This window comes from Nannospalax galili, unplaced genomic scaffold, assembly GCF_000622305.1.
Source record: "Nannospalax galili isolate Female #2095 unplaced genomic scaffold, S.galili_v1.0 scaffold414, whole genome shotgun sequence".
NCBI lineage: Eukaryota > Metazoa > Chordata > Mammalia > Rodentia > Spalacidae > Nannospalax > Nannospalax galili.
Window position 1 is genome coordinate 162,280 of NW_008334506.1, and position 23,377 is coordinate 185,656.

General features: G+C 45.2%; 2 protein-coding genes and 1 pseudogene across 2 annotated transcripts in view; 1 reads left to right on the plus strand and 2 right to left on the minus strand.

The window, feature by feature from the left end:
• Positions 1-4,950, minus strand: part of Gpr143 (G protein-coupled receptor 143) — a 31,876-nt gene extending 26,926 nt beyond the window's left edge. The window contains exons 1-2 of the mRNA XM_008829358.3: positions 4,590-4,950; positions 623-732 (exon numbers count right to left, since the gene is read on the minus strand). Coding sequence (XP_008827580.1) covers positions 623-732; positions 4,590-4,839 — 360 coding nt within the window. The 5' untranslated portion in view covers positions 4,840-4,950. The remainder of the gene's footprint in view (positions 1-622; positions 733-4,589) is intronic.
• Positions 4,951-15,961: 11,011 nt separating this feature from the next.
• The window catches only part of Shroom2 (shroom family member 2), a 154,838-nt gene continuing 147,422 nt past the window's right edge, over positions 15,962-23,377 (plus strand). The window contains exon 1 of the mRNA XM_008829359.2: positions 15,962-16,126. Within this exon, the coding sequence (XP_008827581.1) occupies positions 15,962-16,126 (165 nt within the window). The remainder of the gene's footprint in view (positions 16,127-23,377) is intronic.
• LOC103731055 overlaps positions 16,188-23,377 on the minus strand; it is a 68,238-nt pseudogene continuing 61,048 nt past the window's right edge.

Below are 23,377 nucleotides of genomic sequence, written 5' to 3' on the forward strand. Positions count from 1 at the left end.
GGGATACACACTGTAGTCTCTTTTTCTTTAAAAGGGGAAGTTGTGGCCTTCCATTTGCATTGCATTATGCTGTACAAGGAAGCTTTACTGGTGAGAGATGAGAGATATATTAGTATTCTCTCTACACCTTGTTTCACTATGTTCCATGAGCCTTAGATGTAGAGGTTCCATTATAGATGTGTCATTTAGGGCTGGTCATCTCACAGACACTTAGCTTAATAACCACAACAATGACCAACACAGCAAACTAGCTCTAGTGGTGCAGTAGTGGCACTTTTATCTTAGAGCTAATCAACAGCTGTCGAATTGAATTCAAAACCAACTCAGTTGAGGGTAGGACACATGTGTGGTACTATAAACATAGCCAAATATACATGGCTAGAGAGGTCATAGATCCTACATTTGTCAAATCCCTACACAAACATAATCTCTTACTGTAACTTACTGCAATGCTAAATATGTATCCTTATATTTACAGACAAGTATACCTCTCACCACTCATCAAAGAAGCTGCTTTTTACAACAGATGGAGATAATTACAGTGTTGCTGTTTACTTTGATGACCACTGCACAGCAGGAACAGAGGTGGGGAGGAAGGTTGAACAAAGGGAGTTGAACTCACCGCACTCCCCACGCAGAAAGCAGCAGGCCATATGTGTGTTCCGTTCACATCAGAGATGCTTTCGATGAAATCTGGGTAGGCTACCCACACTGTGGACCGGATGATGATCCCTGTGTGAAAATTAGATGCTAGAAGCCTATCTGATCCTAATTCAAATCTGAAGCAAGCTGGTTACGTTGAGGGAGGGAGGGGGAAAATAAGAGAACAAAGAAGGGAGGGTGGGAAGGAGGGAGGGAGGAAGGGAGAGAGGGAAAACAGAATGAGGGAAGGAAAGAAGAGAGGGGGAAGGAGGGAGGGAGAAGAAAGAAAGAAAAGGAAGGAGGGAGGGAGAGGAAGAAAAGAAAGATGGAGAGAGGAAGAGGAAAGCACATGTTGGTATGTAAAGATAAGAAGGAAACTGAAGACTGAATGACTGGAATGATAGTTGCTATTGTCACAGAGTAATCAGTAGCCACATGACTGTCCCTCATTTGTTTGGTGACTTGCATTACAGCACCAACAGCAATCACTATTCATCACCTGTACCTTTTAATATGTATTCATCACCTGTATCTTTTTAAAAAATATTTTTATTACTTTTATTTTAGATGTGTGTGTGTATTGCCTGGGTGTAGGTCAGTGCTCCTGTGTCGTGCAATGCTCGAGGATGTCAGAAGAAGCTGCCGGATCCCCTGGAACTGGAGTTATAGACAGTTGTTAGCTGCCATGTGGGAGCTGGGATTCAAACCCGGGTCTTCTGCAAGAACAACCAGTGTTCTTAACCACTGAGCCATCTCTCTGGCCCCAACATCACCTGTATCTTTTAATCTGTATTCATCACCTGTATCTTTTAATGTCCACATCAATTACTCTTTACAGAAGAGGCTAGGGTGATAGCTCAGTCAGTGAAGCACAGGCTACACACATTCACTGGGTAACACACCACTCCACACACATGTACTAATCACTGCTAAAGGACTGGTGTGATCTCTAAACATTTCAGCCGTATCTTTCCATTATCAAGCCACTGCCAACAAAAATAATATCTTTTTCCAAAAAGTGCTGTGTAACTATCAGCACCAAGTTCTCCTTGTACAATAAGAGATGTAGGGGGAGCCAGGAATGGTGGCACAGGCCTGTGATCCCAGCCCTCAGGATACAGAAGTAGCACAATCCCACCATGATCTCACTATGTATCCCAGGTCAACCAAAGATACGGAGTGAGACTGTAACCCGCAAACTGGGGCAGGTACTGCCAGGCAAGAATTCATATTCCCTATCTATCAAAAAAGGGACAGTCCCTCAGTGCTCTCCTAACCTCTGTCTCGTGTCTACAACATCATCTACCCATCTTTCGAAGAATGGTGTTCTTTCACTTCTCTAGATACTTGCATTTGTCTTCTAACATTGAAGTTATCCGACTGAATTAATATTAATACCTGTTTTGAGAATGTCTTTATGAAATCAAGAAGAAACCAGTTTGATCAATGTATCCTGTATCAAAAATGATTTAGGAAAAATAACAAAATGTCTTCACCCTGCTCCATTAAAAAAATTCAAGGGCTTGGGCTCAGGAGGTGGCGCCATAGGTAAAGTGCTTGCTGTGAAAACATGAGGACCGGAGTTCAGAAGCCGCAAACCCATGCAAAATCCAGGCGGAAAGGGACACCCAACATGGACAGGAGTGAATTACTATTGATATCTGTCCTGGGAACTTCTTTACAAAATCAAGAAGAAATCAGTTTGACTGAGCTATTTTGCACTAAAAAATACTTATCTCTCAAGAGAAGGAAATAATTCTTCCCTGTGTCAGTCTCCAACTCTGAGAAAACGACTTGAGATTACAGAGGACTCATCTGAAGCCCAGGTCTGCGGTGTCCAGTCACATTTTAAAAACATTTTATTTGGGGCTGGAGAGATGGCTCAGCGGTTAAGAACACTGACTGTCCTTGCAGAAGACCCAGGTTCAGATCCCAGCACCCATATGGCAGCTAACAATTGTCCATAACTCCAGTTCCAGGGGATCCAACTGCCTCTTCGTCCTCCATGGGCATTGCACGACATGGGTGCACTTACCTAGATGCAGGCAATATATGCATACACACACACACACACACACACACACACACACACACACACACAATAAAAATAAAAAAATAAAATTAAAAAAAATTTATTTGTATTTTTTATGTGTATGAGTCTATTGCCTGCATGTAGGTAAGTGCACCCTTGTTGTGCAATGCCTGCAGAGGTCAGGAGAGGACACTGGATCTATCATCCCCTGGAACTAGAGTTATAGTTCCTATGTTAGTGCTGGGATCTGAACCCAGGTCCTCTGCAAGAGCAGTCAGTTCTCTTTTCTGCTGAAAACAGAAAATCTCCAGTCCCTCCAGTCACATTTTTGTGACTCTTGGATCAGATCTGGACCTTGGCACACTCAGCCACCTGTTATCAGGGACCTGCTCAAGGTGGAACACACAGGACAGTGAACACAGGCCACACAGCAGTTACCTCAAAGCTGTGAAAACTGCAGTTCAAACATGGACAGCACCATCAGCAAATGACAAAGCATGGACAGAATTTGGGCCTGATTCCAACAAAACCACTATTGAGAAATATTCAAGAGACAACTGAACATACACTGATGATATGAGAGACCTGATTTTAATTATTTTAATGGGCGGGTGGCATTGGTGTTAAACTGTACACAGTTTTTAGGTTGTGGTGCTCTCTACTGAAACATAACAGATAGAACTGACATTAAGTCAGTCTGGACTTTGCTTCCAATTAACCCAGTTAGGAAAGGGAAGAAAGGGAGGTCTGCAAAGCTGGGGGAGGGGCATGTGGGGATTCAGAATATTTCTTTATGCATGTTCATGCATATTGGGCTATTTTCACAATAAACAGATATGATGAAAAGTCTGGGTTACAGTTCTGCACAGTGCATCATGCTACAGTTGAATGGAATGTTGGCAAATTCATTCTGTATGGGCCAGGTAGTTAAGCACCTTGGCTTTGTGGGCCTCAGTGTCTTCTACACTGCCCTGGTAGGACAAATGGAGTCCTAGACCAGGAGTAAATGCTGGGCAGAAGTGTGTTCCCAGAAAACTTTGCCTAAGGACACTGACATTTAAATTCATGCAACACTCACATGCCCACAATCTTCTTTGGGGGTTTGAAAACATGTGAATATGTCAGATTGTTCTTAGATGGGCATCACAGAACACATATCAGACAGACGTAGTACACCCAGGGTACAAAATCATACAGGCGAGGTCTGGGGGCAGAGCACCTTGGTAGAAATTTACCCAGCATGCACAGGGGCTTGGTGACCTCACTAGCAGCTCAAAAGACAGGGTTTTCACATTAACACACACACACACACACACACACACACACACACACACACACACACACAGAATATGTGTTACAAAACAGCCAAGAACACACACACACACACGCACATAAGATGGTGTTGATTGTCTCTCCTGGGTGGACTAAACAAGGACCCTGTATTTTTTTCTCGATTTTGTTTAACTGCACCATCTGAGGTTTCCCAAATAAGCTCCACTAATAAACACAATAAACTACTTTATAAATATAAAGGTCCATGAACATTAACCCTACCAACTACTTTTCAGAATTCTCTAGTCCTGTCCAGTCACCAGGTAAATTGATCTAGCTTTTTCCTCGGTCTGTTAGGAGTGCTCAGGGACCCTCCCCAACCCAAGGGCCAGTCACACAGCCCACAGCACTTGAGTTTCTCTCAAACCTCGGGCTGCACGTTTTAGACCAGGCAGTGAGCACTTCCTTCTCAGGCCAAACACCCTGGCCCGAGCAGGTCCCACCCAGGATTGTATACCATCCTCACGAGAGGGCATATCCCACTCCGCGCACATTCTCCAGAACCCTGCACATCCTACCCTGTATGCTGTGTACCCTAGCCTGAAGCAGAACGGGCCGAATTTTGCGGGTCCCCTGCCCTTACCCAGGCATCCGAGAAAGTCGCAGGCGGTGGCGGCACGGAGGATGTGGGCTGAGGCAGACGGGGATGTAGCAGGAGCCCTGGGGCCAACAGATCGGCGCCAGGGCAGGAGCTGCAGGAGGCCGAGCACCAGGCGAAGAGCCCCGCTGCCCAGGCACAGCGCGTGGAACACCCGAGGCTGGAAGCTCAGCACTAGTTGAGTGGCCGCGTCTCTCGTGGGACAGCAAAATGTTCCCAGGCGTGGGGAGGCCATGGGTGTTGCTCAGGGATGCGTCTCTAGTGTGCAGGACCCAAGGCTTTTCCTGGTCAGGTGCTGGGTTGGCGAGGGAGGTGGCATCATGTGCCCCGTGTCTGGACCCCACCCCAGACCCTAGGCTGCAAAGGCGCCTGGCTCAGTGGGGGCGGTGCGCCCTCCTCCAAAGCCACGAGGTCTCACGAGGCCAATACTAGGTCCTCAGCCTGAGGAGGGATGGGGGAGGAGCGCCAGAGGTGAACAGAGGTCAGCAATGTCCCCATTCACCAGGCCTTCCATGTAGCTTACCTCCCTAGAACTTAGAGTCACCAACCTGCCATCTCTTCTTAACAGATCTCTCTAGAGGGATGCACCAGTTCCTGTTTCTGACAGTTTGATGCTTAGGAGGCAACACACTCATGTTCATCCTCTAAGACTCACCTCTCTGAATGCATCTCTTCTAAATAGAGACCATTTTCACATTATACTTTACAATGCTGTTTCCCATTAAAGTAAACCTACAGAGACCTTCCTTTAAAATCAAAGATTCAGTTACGGACAGTAATTTTAGTTTTTATTTTATTTTATTTTTTTGAGAACCAGTAGGCCTCTCTGACCTAGAACTCAGAGATCTGTCTGCCTCTGTCTCCCAAGTGCTGTGATTAAAGGTGTGCACCATCAATGCCCCATTTGATGCCAATTTTTTTTTAGATTTTTCAAGTTGTATGTGTATGAGTGTTGCTTGCATGTATGTATGTGCATCACCTGCATGTCTGGTGCCCATAGAGGCAAGAAGAGGGTGTCAGATCCCCGGGAACTGGAATTAGATGGTTACGAGCTGCCACCAGTATCTGCTGGGAACTGAACTTGGGTCCTCTGCAAGAGCAGCAAGTGCTCTTAACTACTGAGCATCTCTCTAGCCCTTGACACCAGTCTTAAAGGTTGAAAGGAAACAGAGGACCATGGAAGTTTATTAGACGGCAGGGGAATTTCCAAGTGTAGGCTTCATGTTTGACTCCAGGAACTCTCCTGGTATGCCTTGCACCTGCAAGGCCAGTGCTCCTCCCTGAGCCCCACTCTGCCTGCCTCTTAGAGGTCTTGGTATCACTCCCACACCTCCCAAGGTGTTCTGATGCCTGCTGTCTTCACCCCCTTAAGCAGCAAGCCCAGCAGGAGAAAACACTTAACTTGGTTCACAACTGTGTTCTCTGACCCTGACAGGGAATCTCATGAAATTCATGTTTGAACCATAAGAAGAGAGGCTTCCAGAGGAAAGAGCAATGTGGGTAAAATAACCACAGGACCCACATTTTGTGTTTTCTTTTATGTAATGTATATCATAGAATAATATCAATTGCATTAAAATGAGTACTAAATAATTTACATTAGGACTCCTAAAATACCTGTATTTAAAATTTTTTCTCAACTTTATTAATTTGTATTTAATTGACAGCTATATGGTATAAATATGCAGCTATAGATGGTAACTATAGTTAAATACTATGCTTATATTCAAAATTAATTCTGTATGATGCTTATAGTATATATAAGGCACCAAACTTCCTTTGGAACAGGGTAAAGGTTACAGGGTCTACTAGTTAGAGGGGGATGATCTCAGGTTCCCTTGGGCAGATGGGGAAGGTCATAGGTCCTCTTGGACAAATAGGGACAGTCCCTGACCTCCTTATACAGAGTATAAAGGCTCTAGCATCCCTTAGGCCGAGCAGGAAGGCCAGAGACCTCCTTGATCACAGGAGACTCCACAGCAGGCCAGGAGCAGTGTAAGCATTCCTCCAATAGAGTGGTCAGCAATGCTCAGCCAGGTTCCCTCCTCAGGCTTCTGTTCAGCTGTTCATTCTGGGAATGAAAGATGGAGACACTCTTTTGGTGGCTGGCTTGAAGACAGATGGCCTGGGTTCTCGGCTCTGCTTGCTTGCTTTTATTATAGTCTGGGACCGTGAACTGGAATGGTCCATCCCACTTCTTTTCCTTTGTTGCACTAGCTTGGCTCTCTCAGCACTATCTGTTTGGCACACAGGTCTGGAGGCTGGGCAATTGAACAGGCTGTCTGGACTCAAAGACATGGATTTCGTCTTTCATGGGGTTCTGGAACCCAAGTAGCTCTGAGGTATTCCGAAGTCTCTGCTGGTTTATCATTATGTTGTGCTCTTTGAGTAGCTCTGCCCTGAGGCACAGCCTCTGAAGAAGCCTCAAGGAGCTGGTACTTCCAAGATGGCTGTACTCTCAGGGTTGTGATGGCAGGGGTAGGGATTTCCTTCCTGAGGACATTGTCAAAGGGGAAACGCCCAGGCCTTGACTGATGGCTGATCTTGGTGCACCAGCAAAGTGGTGTTGAGCACTCAGGACCCTTCTGTCCTTGGGTCCCACAGGCACCAGGTCCATGCCAGCTGACACAAGGCTATTACAAGAAACGTTGACAGCCACAGACATCCCATGTTCTCTGAATGACAGAGGCACTTGGGACTTTCAGTTCTCAGGTCACTCACAGGCCAGTCTACGCCTGCTGAGTATTTAAAGGTGGCAGCAGTATCCCCAGGAACCCCAACAGCATGGTGATTAGGCCCACACAGGATCCTGTTCCCTCAGGATCCACACAGGCCAGGCCCCAACCTACTGACATGAGGTCATCATGGGGTGCAAGGACAGCCCCATAATGCACGGATGACAAGGGATACTCATCTCTTGTCCTCCCCATTGCTTTTCCAGACAGTGAATTCTGGAAGGGGTCTAGCACTGGCTACTTACTCCTTATGTGTCGTCTGACATTGAGAGGCACAAAATAGATTCTGAAGATGATAGCTGTTGGCAGAAGGGCACTAGTTTTCATCATTGAAGGCTCAGATGCTCTTTTATGGAAAAATAACCACCCTTTTCAGTAAAGATGATTGGCATAGGATGCATTTTTGTGATATGGATGTTCATGCCACTTCTTGCATTATTTCAAAGACACTATCTGAACATGTAGCCTAGGTTGGCCTCAGACCCTTGACAGTTCTCCTGGCTCAGCCTGCTTAGGGCAGGGATTACAGACATATAATCAATTATCAGTAGCATGCAATCAGGAGCATGTAATCATGTTAGTAGTTGTTGCAATTTAGCTTTTAATTAAACAGCAACACCACCAACTGGCATTGCTGATTTTAGTAGAACTGTCTGTAATTCTCAGTCTGCATCCACTCACATGGATGGTTTCCTCCATGAACCCAGTGCCATTTCTCGTCTCTCATTTGTACTGTGTCCTGTCAGTACAGTGACATGCATTTTCCCTAACAGATGAGGCTATCTGACTGAGGAGATGGCTTGCTGGTTAAGAGTGTGACTGCTCTTCCAGGGCACCCAACTTCGGTTCCCAGTATGCAACTGCTTATAACTCCAGCTCCAGGGGATCTAGTGCCCCTTGGACACCTGCCCTTATGAGCACACACAGACACAAACATATACACATAATTAAAAATAAAATAAATCTTGGGGGACTGGAGAGATGGCTCAGTGGTTAAGAGCACAGACTGCTCTTGCAGGGGACCCAGGTTTGATTCCCAGCTCCACCATCAGCAAATCCAATTCCAGGGAATCTGACACCCTCTTCTGACCTCCATGGACACTGCATGACAAGGATACACTTGCATGCAGGCAATACACTCATACACATAAAAAATAATAAAGTATTTAAAAACATAAAATATTTTTTTAAATAGATGAGCTGTAACTTGAAAAAAGAAAGTATCAAAGGGCTCCATGTCATAAAAAGTAGGGTGCACATTTAGAAGTCTGTCAAATGTGTGCATATGAGGAAGGTCATAGGCTGCCCTCAATGGCAAAATGGAAAAGCTGTGTGTGCAAAGTAGATGCCAGCATTAGATTCAAGATGGAGCAAAAGACTATGCAGATTTTCAGTGGAAGGTTGAATGGTGAAAAGATGTGTGTCCAGCTGGGCCAGTGTTTTGAGATGCAGGAGAGAGTTCGCAGGACAATTAGATTCCTCACACTGCCTGTTCCCTGATGGATTCTATTTGGAAGCTGATGGCCCATTTTAAAAATGATTCCCACCTATGAGATTTTGAAAACATATCTTCCAAGGGAGTTACTATCTTCTTATGACAGTTTCTTGATAGACATAACTTTCCATATGTAGCTGAGGTAGCAGTGTCATCAGAATGAGAAGTCTAATGCTATTGAGGATAGACTTCTTATTGTCTACTTTTCTTTCCAATGTCTAACTCCTCTGCACGCCCCCCCCCAAATCTGGCTGCTTAGATGGAATTTCCCCCTTTCCTCAGCCAGTGAGCTCGTCATCGTCCTTGACTTTAGCCACCATGTCGAGACTACTCCTTCCTCCTTCTCAGTAGTAGGTACATCTACAATCATCCCCCAATGTCAAGGTCCCCTCTTCCCAGTCACTGGATGCCTTGTGGGCCCAGGTCCTACACATTTCATCGATTGCTGTGGTTTTAAGACAGTGCTAGCTACCAATAGAGGCAGTAAAGGAGTTCCCTTACCCACTGAGGATGTGTCCCAAGACCTCAGTGCATCCCTGCAACACAGACACTACTGGAATATCATCTATCCATCTATCTATCTATCTATCTATCTATCTATCTATCTATCTATCTATCATCTATTTGCCTATCTATCATCTATCTATCTATCTATCTATCTATCTTATCTAATGATTTTTCCTATACATGCATACCTATAATAAAGTTCAGCTTATAAAGTAGGCATAGGAAGAGATTAACAATTCCTAATAAAATATAATTATAACAATGTTCTGTGATAAAAGTTACGTGATGTGCTCTCTTAAATACTGTATATAATATTTGGTTTCCATGGTAACTGAGACCACAGAAATGGAATCCTCGGAGAAGAGCAGTCTACTATTTTTTCTTTTTGTACATGGGATGCCCTTCTTAAATCTGACTTTAACATTGTCAGGGGACTTCTGTACTCATTAAAAGATTTCTGTTTTCCACTCCTGAAGCTTCTCTACTTTCCCATGAAGGACATTCTTATAGGAATGCATTCTTCTTTCCAGGTTTTTCACGTGACAAACTCTCAGCTCCAATTCTTGAGAGTCTCCAAGGTACAGCTTTGCCATTATGGCTTTCAACGTGCTTTGAAATATCTCAGGAAAAAACAAAATGGAATGAGATAGGCATAGTGTTGTCACTGGTAATCGCAGCACTTAAGAAGTAGAAGAAAGATGCTTAGGAGTTCAAGGTCATCTTCAGCTATGTAGTGAGTTTGGGATCAGCCTGGGCTACATAACACCTTATGTCAAGAAACCAAAAACAAACAAACAAACAAACTCAAAGTGGGTCTTGGATGAAATAAGGGCTCTATTTTGTGTCTTTGTGTCTATTTAAAATCTGCACAATAAGATGCTTGCTGTCTTCATGTCTTTCCTGCTAACACTGTTTACTTAAAATTATTTTAGCACTTAATTACACTGTAGCTTTTCATGAGATTTCATTAATCTCTCATCCTTACAGTAGACGTAATGTTTCATATTTCCTGCATCTTTTGAATTCCTTGGCAACCCTTCCCATAGTATTGGGCAAGTAAGAAATGTTCAACAAAAGCTACACTCATTGGCTTTGCAGTAAAACAGTCAGTGATCTCTTTTTGGAGCTGGGATTGACCTAGGGCCTTGCATACTAAATACATGCTGTGCTTCTGAGCCATAACCCAGCCCCAAATCATTTAACTTTCTTCTAAAATCCTACTTTGAAATATAAATCTCTTGTAGAGTAGTTCAAGTACTTTTTTTCTTCAAAATTCTTTTGATATATTTATGTGTATGAGTATTTTGCCTGAATGTAAGTGTATCATGTGTATGCAGTGCTCACGAAGGCCAGAAGGCAGTGGCGGCGTATCTTCTGGAACTGGACTTAGGGAAGGATGCTAGCCATCATGTGGGTGCTGGGAACTGAATCCTCTGCAAGAGCAGTCAGAGGTCTTAACTGCTGAGCCATCTCTCCAATCTCCCTCTTTTTTTTCTTTAAATATTCCTAGCTTGAAATTATGGGTTGATATGTATAAAGTAACCTATGGAATCTATTGGTTTGTATATCCAATTATTTTTAAAATTTGTGTTTTCTGAGACAGAGTCTCACGAATTAGCCCAAGTTGGCCTGGAACTCAGTAGGTAGTCCAGACTGACCTCAAAGTCTTCTTCCTCAATCTTGGGAGTGCTTGGATTATAAGCATGTGCTACCACACTCAACTTCCACTACTTTATCCTAGTTTTAAGATAGGTAGCCAGACCAGTGAGAATTATTTTGAAATTTCACATAACTCATAGGTCACATGTTATTTCTTTTTGTAGAGACATGGATTTATACTGCCCAGGCTGGCTGTAAGCTCCTAGGCTCAAATGATCCTTCTGCCTCACCTTCCTGATGAGCTTGGATTGCAAATGCTTGCCAACACATCTGATTCACATATGTGACATGCTAAAGAATATGTCCTTTATTCTGGAGGCTGATACAGGAGGCTCATGAGTCTGAAGCTGTCCTCGGTTTCATAGTGAGCTCCAGGGCAGCATGGGTTACATATGGAGACCCTGTGTCATCAACAGAGTATTTCCTAGAGGAAAAAGCTTTGAAATTGGAGCCCATCTAATGGGGGCATGCAGTTACCCGCAAAGCTGCCCCTGTGGTAGGGCTCAACCTCTTGCCTGCTTGCAACTCACATGTAGATTAAGAGAGTCTTTCAGGGTAACTAAGAGTCCCATGAATGTATAGGAGTAAACATACGTACTCAGGGAAAACTGCCCAGTGCTATTGGATGCTGGCCACAGAGTGAAGCTTGTTTCCTTAAGAACTGGGCACGCTGAGCTGGGTAAATTATATGAACCCTTTGGGTTTCAGTGTCTTCATGTATACAATGGGACATGTGTACTCATATGTTTGCTGAGACAACCTAAGCCCATTTATGTAACATGCCTGGCACACAGTAGGAACTCTGTGGAGATTTTGTTTTTCCATGTCTGCTTTCTTCCTCAGCACAAAGCTGGACCTAAGATGCAAACTCCAAATATGAAAAGTCAGGCATAGATAGGTTACATGATCGCGCCACAGTTCACTGCATAGGTCCTTGCAAACAGAGATCTATAAATATTCCAACTAACTAAATCCTGTGTGAAATCTTTCTGAGGTCTGATGGGGGCAGATGAAAGGGGGTATTTAGCATTCTGCTTTATCATTGGTAGGTTTCTAGCTAAGTTAATTACTATGTTTATAATGACAGCTTGTAGAAACCCAGACTATGATGAGGAATGATGGCAAAGGACAAGCTCATGCTCTGAAGGCCTCTGACTATATCCTCTTGTGCTCTCTGATTCTGACACATATCTTGCCACTTGGAATGTATAGGGACCCTGTGGGTCAAGGAGGAAATGGTTAATACTGCTTTTTATCTGGTTTGGGTATTGGGGATCTATGCTTTCTACCACTGAATTATGTCTCCAGCCCTCCTGCTTTTGAAAAATACCACATTAAAAAGTTTTGTGGATAATGTAGCCTATTCACCAATTTATCCACTAATTTGAAGGGTAAATGTAAAAATGCAGCTCTCCATTCTCCAAAAACATTTTGGGTATAAACCTTTTTTGTTAGAAGAAAAAACGAAAATGACTTGAGTTCTGTTTAATAAAGATTAGCTACTTTAAAAAACATAACTTTTTTATTTAAAAAAATATTATTTTCACTTTATGTGTATGAATGTATTGTCTGCATGTATGTGAGTGCAGCTGTGTTGTATGTGAGTGCACCCATGTTGTGCAATGCCGCAGAGGTCAGAAGAGGGTCTTGGAGTCCCCTGGAACTGGAGTTAAGGACGATTCATAGCCACCATGTGGGTGCTGGGAATCAAACCCAGGTCCTCTGCAAGAGCAGTCAGTGCTCTCAATTGCTGAGCCATCTCTCCAGCCCCAAAACATACCTTTTTTAAAAAAATGTATATTAATTATGCAAAATATGGAACTTTAAACATTCTTTTTTCAGTATTGGGGACTGACCCCAAGGCAGTGCACTTGCTCAGAAAAGACTCCCCCAGAGACCGACACTCCAGCCCCATGATGACATTTTCATACAGACTAGCTATTGATTAAGCCCGACACTAATGTGCGGAGAGAACCTGAAGTTGTTTTTCCCATTGACTCGCTATAGACAAAACAAATGCAGAACTACTTTAGACTTCACCAGTCTTCTCTCAGAGAAAATAAATGTCAGATCTGATTAACGGCACAGACAGTAGTAGCTCTTGCATCCTTGGATGTAGAAGCTCCTAGACCACCCTCTCAGCTTGTCCTCCTGTTTCCTGAGTAATGAAGTGGAACACTCAAGGAGCAAGAAGCCGTAGACACCAAATACATCTCTGGCTTCCCAAGGGGGACCAAAGACATTGACAAATGTATTCTAACTTTGGGAGTCCCTGGCAAGTTGTGAGTTCTCAGGAAAAAAGAGCTGCTACCACCTGTAGTATCCACGGGCACAATGTTATAGTAAACTGTCTCCCAGACAAGCACAAGTCTGATATAACTGGGACAACAACTTTCTATCAAAAAGTGGTTTTTATTATATGTATTTACATATTTATTTATTATTGTGTGTGTTTATAGTGTCTAGTCATGTGTGTGCCATGGCACATTTTTCATTTATTTATTTATTTTGTGTGTGTGTAGTGTATGGGCATGTGTGTACCATGGCACAGGTGTGGAGGTCAGAGGACGCCTTTGTAGAGTTGGTTCTCTCCTTCTACATTTACGTGGGTCCCAGGGATTGAACTCAGGTTATCTGGCTTGAGTGACAAGAGCTTTGCTATCTCACGGTGACCCTGTCACAAGGTTTTGGTATTTTCATAAGATGTTTGAGAAACAGAAATCTAGGTTTGATGAGAGTAAGGACAGATGTGTTCAACTATAAACTCCCAAGAATGTCCATGAAAGATTTAGGAGGCTGGGTGAGCATCTCTGTCAGCAGCCATACATCTTGGTCCAATCCCTTTAGCATATTCATTAATGTCAATACATAGCAGCCTCATAGTCACATGCTGCAAAGCCGGGAGCAATACCTAACATGAAGACTATTAAAAAAAATCTCAGCATAATGTTTAGTCAGGTGACCACAAATTTGTACCTAAGCTTAAGAAAGAAACTGAATAGGAGTAACCCTTTCAAGTGACAGAGGGGCAACTTGACATGAGTTTATAATGGGCTTGAAATGTTAAGGAAGCTGGTTGTGGTGGTATGCCCTTGGATCCAGAACTGGAGGCCAGCAGCTTGATTGCACAGTAAGTCCATTGCCAGCATGGACTACAGAGTAAGACCCTGTGACAAAATTTAAAAAAAAAAAAAGGTAACAAGGATTTTGGTGACTATATATACTCATAATGGAATAATGGAAACACTGAAATCACTATCTCTGTTGTGTGGTGCATCTGGTCTGTCTGAAGAAACTCCTACCAGAGTTGAGATTCCCCATCCAAGCCTCACAGTGGCAGAGCCCCAACACGCTCTTGGTCCAGTGCATTCCTGGATTGTCCTTGCTGTTAACTTCCAGTATCATCATCTGCTAAAAGTACCCAGATGGAGCTACTTTGGGGAAACCAGTGCTCACAACATCCAGCTACATACATAAATAGCAATAACCCCCCACCTCCGCAAAATATGAAAATGCCTATCAATGTAGACATTTCTATGGCAGGTTAGTTTTTTTGAACTGGAAAAGGAGCAAAGTACTTGGTCATGGTGGCTCACATTTGTAATCCCAACAATTGGGAGGTGAAAAGGATTGATTAAACAAAGGTGCTCAAAGTCACCTGTGGGTCAAACCAGGTCTATTAAAACGGGGGAGCTAGGCATAGTGGCATATGCCTTTAATCGCAGCACTGGGGTGGCAGAGGTAGGTGAATCTCTATGAGCTTGAGGCCAGCCTGGTCTACATAAGTGAGTTCCAGGCTAGCTGGTACTATAGGGGAGTTTCAAAAATTCAAAGAAAGGGGGGGGGAGGATAAACTTTCATTAACTGGAAATAACCACTTATTTGCAGGGAATGTAAACACGGGATTGACATTAAGAATTTATGGCAGAAGTCTAGGAACGTATTGGGCAGTGATGGAATCGACGAAAGGCTTCCTGAGCTCCGACAGTAGGAAGAGCCAAGACGATTTTATTTATGCCCTACAAGAGGGCATTTGTAGGAGGGTAGGAAGGCCCTAAACTAAACAGGTCCTGCGTCTTTCTGTTGCCAGGAGCATCATCCATAGAGCCAGGGCTCGGGGACGAACACGTGAGTGGGTCCGCATCAGGGTCGGGACCGCGTCCTGGGTGCGCAGAGGGCAGCTGGTTCCAGAATCCCGGGGCTGGAGCAAAGCTCCAGTCACAAAGCGCTGTAGACACGCCAGGACTCCACCCTCACCTGTGCGGCCGCCGGCAGCCCGCGGTACCCGGGAACAAAGGCGGAGGAGCCTGGCGGGCTGCGCTCCCAGACTAAAGCTGCGGGGACAGTGGCCAAGACCACGGTCGCCGGCCCCCGCCCAATCCTGTGTGGGCACTTCCGCCACCTCACCTGTTGCGCCCAGCCAATGAGGCGGCACCTGATTTTCCCAGAGACTCACAGTGCCGCCAGAGCTTGGCCGGAGGGATCGCACGACCTTGGGCCGGACTGCGCCCAGTAACCGCAGGTTTAGCTGGTCTCCTAGCGCGCTCCTCGCGGCCCATTCGCATGGTTAGCGCAAAACCCCCGAGTGCGCGCTGCTGCCCAGGAGGGCTCTGGGGATCGCGGGTGTCCCGCCCCCTTCACCCTTAGGGCGGGGGGGGGGGCTGGAGCCCCCGAACGCCCCGCCCCCAGGTCCAGTAGCCAGTCTGCCCCGCCCCCTTCGATGGCCCTCCCGCCCCCCGCCCCTGGAGCATGCCTGTCCCGCCCCGCCCCACGCCGCGCGGCTCTGCGCGCTCCAGGTCTGGCGGGCACTCTCCAAGTTGCAAAGCAAGTTTAGAGGTGGCCGGCGGCGACGTTGGCGGTGGCCCGGACGCCGGGAGGCTCCCTCGCTGTGGGCCGGGTGGTAGTCCCCGGCGTGCATGGGCACGGGCCTTAGCTGCCCAGGGCGCTGATCGCCCCGCGCCATGGAGGGCGCCGAGCCCCGCGCGCGGCTGGAGCGCCTGGCCGAAACCGAAGCGCGGGCGGCGGACGGCTGCCGGCTGGTGGAGGTGCAGCTGAACGGCGGCGCACCCTGGGGCTTCACCCTGAAGGGCGGCCGCGAGCATGGCGAGCCTCTGGTCATCACCAAGGTAAGGCTGGCGTGGGGCCCGCCCGGTGACAGCCCGGAGGTCGCCGGGACCCTGGGGCTTGTCAGGGATTGGGGGCGTGGGATGGGGCGTCCGCTTCGCCGCCTCTCCTTCGGGGGACGCGTATCCCGGAGTCACCTGTGGGTACTGTGTCCTGCTCTGGCCTAGATCTGCGGTTCCGGCTCCACCTTGGACGCTCACCCTCCTTCTTCCCTCCCCGCGATGGCTCCCCGCGGGTGCTGGGAGTTTCAATGGCTTCTGTTCCGGGTCTCCTTCCCCTCCCTCTCTGGGAAAGGGCCTGGCAGTCTGCTGGTACTTCTGGCCTCTCCAGCGCCTCACCTCCACCTGTGAGGCGGTCTAGAGGTGAGGACAGGAACATTCCCAGGACCTAGTGGCGGACACAGCCTTCCCCGCCAGTGCTTGCCTGTCTAGGGCCCTTGGTTGTCACCCTTTTGATCTGCACTGGTCGTCAGTCAGAAACCCATGCAAGCAGCTGCCGCCAGTAGCTTCACGATTCCCATTAGCGTATCAGTATTTGCTGACTTTCGGCTTCCTGCTCTACTTCCACGCTCTGGATACTCACCAAAGCAGAAACTTTTCAGTGTCCTTATAAAACAGAATTTGAGTTCCGAAAGTAAGGAAATAACTGACACGTGTCACCTGCGATTGTGTGTGTGTGTGTGTGTGTGTGTGTGTGTGTGTGTGTGTGTGTGTATGTGTGTAGGTTGCTTTAGCCTTGAATTCTCTTTAAACGAAATCCATCTTGAAACTTAAAGGGAATGTGCATAAACCTGTAGAAACAAGCCACAGACCAATCACTCAGGTCTTCTAGCTTAAAAGGGACTAGGGGCTTGCCTGTTTTCTAGACTGAGGTGAGCCGTACTACCCCTAAGGGCAAAGTCTCCTTTAAAGTGTAAATATTTCTGGCTGCTAGAAGCATTTGAAGGTTCCTAACTTTATTCCTCAACTTCCCTCCCTCACTCTAGCAGGAAGAAATTAAGTGACCTTAACTCACCCCTCTGGTCCTGAATTTGGAAAGTGGGATGGAATTGTTGTTCCAACAGCAAATAATACCCCTGTTTCTGTCTGTCTCTGTGCTGTGTGTTAGAAATGTAATGAAAACTTTACCATTCAGAAAAGTGGTTAGCACTATTAGAAATGTGACAGACGTGTAATTCTTTATCAAACATGATTCTTTTTCTTTAATTGTGTCATTCTGGGGAATCAAACCCAAAGGGTTGCACATGCTAGGTGAGTGCTGTAGCACAGAGCAAAGTACCCAATCTTAGCCTGCTCCCCCCCCCCCCGCCCTTTTTTGGTGATGGAATTGAACTCAGCCTTGCCCATGCTAGGCAGGTGCTCTTCCAGCACCGAGCCATATCCACAGCCCCATTGAAAAACTTTTGAGAAAAAAAGCCTTACTAAGTTTCTCAGGCTGATCTTAAACTTGCAGTTCTGCCTCAGTCACCTGAGTGCTAGTGTCCTAGGTGTGCACTAACTACCATGACAGGCTAGTCTGTGCCTTTAAATAAAGGTCTTAGAGGTCTTTCTGATGTACTTTAAAAGATAATCAGGTAAATCTTTCTGACCCTTAATATTTCATGTTTTTTTTTCTTTTTCCCCTTATTTTTCTCTGAGACGGTCTCTTGATATGTTCTTGATACTAGCCTAGAACTCTCCATCCTCCTACCTAAGTCTTCCAAGTTCAGGGATTACAGGCATTTGTCAACACATCTGGCAGGTATTTCTTGCTATTTTGAGACAGCCTCTCATGTATCTCAAGCAGCAGGTCTCAAAGTCTCTATGTAGGTCAGAGATGACCTTGAGCTCCTGATCCTTCTGCCTCTACTTCCCCAATGTTGAGATTACAGGCATGCATCACCACATCTATTTTTTAAACGGTATGTCGTTCTTTTAATTTTTTTTTGATGTTTTTCTATTTCATGTGTATGAGTGTCTTGCCTGCGTGAAGTAAGTACACTCATGCATGCAAGTGCCCACAGACGCTAGAAGAGGGCATCAGATCCCCTGCTGTTACACATGGTGTTAGCTGCCTTGTGGGTGCTGGGAACTGAACCCTGGTCCTCCACAAGAGTAGCTAGTGCTTTTAACCACTGAGCCATCTCTCCAGTCCTGACATGGAGTTCTTAACAACAACAAAACAGGCTTCCATACTTCTTCCTCAGACTTGTCTACATAGCAGATGGAATAAGCTGTACATGATTTAATATGAAGTTTTATGTTTTCTTTTTTCCCAGTTAAGAAAGTTGGAAGTTACATTTACAATAAATTACAGTTGTTTCACAAACTGGTGAGTTTTGCCAGAGATATTTCCCTCTTCCTTTGTATAGGTTGTTCCAGTTCTACAAACTGCGAGTGCTTGGTGGCCTCCTGCTTCTCCATGTGCTTTCTAGAAATTGAAATAGGTGTTGGTTATATCCAATTATGCTAAGTTCTGCTACTGAGCTATATATTCTCAGCCCCGGATAATATTTATACACAGTTATGATGATGTTTAGGATGGATGGAACTTGGAACAGTTTGGGGCTTTTGTATTTTTACGCATATATTGACATACATGAGCTGTTGTTCCTTTGTTTATGCACATGCATTGTACTTTCTCCACATGTTCTACTGAGTAGTATCAGTGGTGTATCAAATACCTGATGGCTCTCTTAGATTATCAATGCATGGGGCTGCCAAGATGGCTCAGCCTATAAAGGCACCTGCCGGCAAGCTTGATGATCTGATTTCAGTCCCAGGAATCCACATTATGGAAGGAAAGAATCGATTCCCAAACGTTGTCCTCTGATCTCCACATGAGTGCTATGGTACATATATACACACATTAAATAAATGTAAAACTAACAGCAAAAAGGTTAACAGTGGTGCTTGTTTGCAACCTGACAACTGGTAATTAATTGTCACAGTACTTAAAAACTGACTAAGGAAAATGTGTGTTTATGGCCACTTAAAAGGTAGAAATAGGCTATTCTGAAAGGTGCTGGCAAAATAATTTTTCAACCAGAATTCACTAAATTCAAACTTTGAATCTTCTAGTAGCTACTGAAAAGTCATTGGGCATTATTAAGTAATAATTTTTCTAGCAGTTCTTCTGCATTTAGAAATCAATGTAATAGTTATATATTGGATCCTTGGTATATTGTGTAGTTAATTTTTTGTTGAGCTGATACTGATTTGAGAGTAGTTTAATCCAATATAAGAGGTCATGTTCTTTTGATAGTAGTGTGACTGTCATTAACACTTTCATATGAGCACATATCTTAGTACTTACTGGGAGGGGCTGGAGATGTAGCTCATTTGGAACGCTTGCCTAGCCTGCACAGGTCCCTGAGTCCAATCTTCAACATCACAGAACAAAACCGAAGGAAGAGGGGCTGGAGAGATGGCTCAGTAGTTCACAGCACTGGCTGCTCTTGCAGAGGATTCAGGTTTGGATGTCAGCTCCTATATGGTGCCTAATGCCTGTCCTTAACTCCAGTTCCAGGGGATCTGACACCCTCTCCTGGCCTTCATGGGCCCTAGGCATGCATGGATACATGCAGGCAAAGCACTTACATGCATAAAATAAAAACAAAATCTCTACAAAAACAAAACGAAGCAAAACAACCCAAGAAGCAGGCTGAGTTAATACTGATCTTGGAATTGAGAGCTTTCATTAGGTCATTGTGTGGATGAAACAGCTATGTCCTAGAGAGACTAAAAGGTCTACTTTCAGGTCACAAACCTGTTAAGTCCCAGGAAGGGCCTTGAAAGTCAGACCCCTGACTCCAAATATCCACCTTTACTTTCTGTGCAGTCGATGCCATGGGCTTGTGTATGAACTCTCTTGCAGTGTTATTTATCTATCCTGAGTAACTCACTGACATCTGCTAGGTGGCAGTTTATCAATCTGGGCACCATTGACGGTCTGTAGTGGGGTCTGTTCGGCTGCTTCAGCTGCTTCTTTGGCTTCTACTTTTACCTGTGTCCAGGTGTGACAATTTGAATGTTCCCAGACATTGCCAATGCCCCCCTCCCCCATCTAACTCACTATATATTAGGCTTATGATGTTCCACCTTTGCTCTGAAAGGTTTTTGGCTTTCATTGTGTTTTGTCCTGAACTTTGGAGACAGGGTCTCTCTGTAGCCCCAGCTTACCTGGAACTCACTTATGTAGACCAGGCTAGCCTCATCTCACAGATATCCCCTTGCCTCTGCCTGCCTCTCGTGTGCTGGGACTAAAGACATGTGCCACCACACCCAACTTACTGTATTCTTTCTGAAGACTGGCCTTTAGAGTGGTGCGTTTGGAGTTCCTTGGCATTTCCAGTGTTTTCATGTGGGACTGTTTTTCTTTTGGAGCTGAGCTATTGGCCCTGAGGAAAGACATTATTTACACAGTAAAGTGCAAACAAATACTTGCTTCATCTGCATTTTTGTAGCTGGAGAAAGGATATTTCCCCTGTGCTGTGCTTCATGAGCAATTAGAGTAGCTGCTAAGTATGGTCTGCCTTTTCTCTGTGTCTGGTTTGAAGTTAAAGGACATTAACTTCCCAGGAGACTTGCATTCATAGAATTTCGGCTGCATGCCTGAAACTCCCCAAGACCTCTGCTGAAAGATGGCACTGGGGTCATAACTGCCGGGTATATTTACACTGATGTGCAGCTTGGAATCTTGTTACATTAACAAACAACCAAACGGCGCATGTGCACAGGCAGGCGTGCGCACGTGCGCTCGCGCGCGCACACACACTCAAAAAGAATAAAAAACTAAAACCCATTTTCTCATCCTGTTGCAGAAAGAACAGGAATAACCTGTAAGTTCTAAGAGATGGCACGACTTGATAGTATCTTTGAGAGCACACATGAGTGCAGGAACTCTCAGGGCCCTGAAATATTACACAGTTATTTTTCTATTTAGCTGGTCTGATTTGCAGACAGGTTGAGCTGCTGTGGCCTGCTGGGTTTTTGTTTTCTTTTCTTCCTCCCTCTTTTGCTATGCTGGGTGTGGAACCAGGGTTTTGCACATGCTCTTCCACTCAGTGTGACTTGTCCCTTTCTACATCAATCTAGGCACCGAGAATTTCAGTAAGGGAGGAGAGCAAGCTGATTTCTAAGATGTCACCCGCTGGAGAATTGTGTCTACCATCTGGGTGTCAGTGCCTTGCAGCCTCAGGAATGTATGTCAAGAGAGAAGGAATGAGGCCCTGACCCTGGTGTTTTCATCATTTTTAAAATCCGCCACTGAAAAATTGCCAGAAACTGCTAAGAACACATTTGTCAGGGCCTAGCCTTTCTGCCAAGCTCCTTTGAGAACCCACTGCTTTTCAGGTTGTCTTTAGGAATAGAGATATCCCGGTGTGTGTGTGTGTGTGTGTGTGTGTGTGTGTGTGTGTGTGTGTGTGTGTTTGTACTCTGCTGTGGTGTGCAATGCTTGGCAGTGTTTGCAGAAACTTCAGTCTCATTCTGTGAACTCTGAAGGCAGAATCAGGGTATATACTAGGAGGTATATACTAGGTTGCAAATGTAATTTGTGAAGTTTTGGCTAGAGTCCAAAGTAGCAGAGGGCTTAGGGACAAGGATAGGAATTTGGTGAGGGTGGGAGTTAGAGGCCCCAAACACACTATGTATGTATACCTTAGTGATTTCAAAGAGGGTCTCCAGTTTAGAGGGCTGGGGTTTAGGTATTAGTGACCTGGGACCAGGGATATTGGAGTAGAAGCTCAATGGTTGTTCCTTGCCCCCTTGTGTTTATTTTTTAGACAGTCTCCCTGTAGGCCAGGCTGGCCTCAGACTTGTTATGTAGGGGAGGATGACCTTGAACTACTGATCCTCCTGACTCTACCTGGGATTACAGGTTAGTGCCACCATGGCTAGGAGTGTGGTGTTGGGGCTTTGTCACTGGTAGGTGGGTACTATACCAAGTGAACTCCATCCTTATCCCCTTTGAGCCAGGGTCTCACCATGTAGCCTATGGTAGCCTGGAACTCTGAATCTTCCTGCCTGAATCTCCTGCAAGTGTTCCCAAAAGCTAGGTACGAAGTTTGAAGTTCTATGTCAAATATTAGTCAAGGTTTTGAAAAAGAGGGATTCACTGAATTCAGTAATGGAGCTGGAAGGGATGGATGTGCACATCTTTCTGGATTTTGGTTCACTTCTGTGTGTAGGCCAAATTGCTGCTCTGTAAGTGGTTGGGGAATGGTGGGCAGGGGAGGACTTGGGTGCTCCCCCACCCCCTGCTGCCTCACACTAGGGTGCTGTGGTTACACAAATCCTCAGAATTATAAAACCCCTTCACTCTACAGTGGCAGTCACAGCATGATCTGCAGTTAGTTATTAGGATGAGTGTAATTCTAAAGATGCATTTGTAGTGAGAATTCATAGTCTAGTTAAAAAACACAAGGTAAGTTTTCTTTCCTGTGCTGAAAGGCCTTTTCACTTGGGAGACCTGCCTTGCCAACTGGCTTTCAAATATATCTTTATTACCCCTTCCAGCCTGCAAATTAACTTGGCCCTGCTGAATTCTAATCCTTGTTTCTACAGAGATGTTTTAGGTGCTGGGGGTGGGGAGCCAGGCACTGTGCCTAAAGTCGAAGTCCAAGGTCTGGTAGCTGGAGGCTTTCAGGTTCAAGTCATGGAGGAGTCTCCCTCTGGGAGACACAAGGGCACGTGACTCATACCTATAAATTCAGAGGTTTCCACCATTACGAAAAGCTATAAACCTGAGCTATGCATCATGCTTCGTGCTGTGCTGAATTCAGTCTTCCTGGCTGAGTTAGGAGTATTGCTTAACATGTCCTAACATTTGTCTCTTGAAAAAAATAAGAAAACTGCTTTGCCCAACAGCTACATGTCAAGTAACAGATAGTAGTTTTCACTTGGTCATAACGAGCTGGGTTTTCTTAGCGTTTACATATTTCAGAGCTCCTCATTTGGGTGGGACTTTTTAAAATGCAGTTTGGAGCTATCTCCTTGCCAAAATTATGTTGTGTCAGCATGCAAATAAACTTGGCTTTGTGCTCAAACTCTTTGGGGGAGAGGAAGGCAGCCCTGAGGTCTGTGGAGCTTTTCCTTGCACACTAGGCAAGGTAGAAACAAGATCATTTTAGGGTGTAAAGGCTGAATAGACTTTTTAATCAGGTTTTCAGGTTGTCTTTTACTTTCTTTTTTTGTTTGTTTGTTTTTTGTTTTTTTGTGTGTGTGTTTTTGAGACAGGGACTCCCTGTAGCCTCAGCTGGTCTGGAATTCACT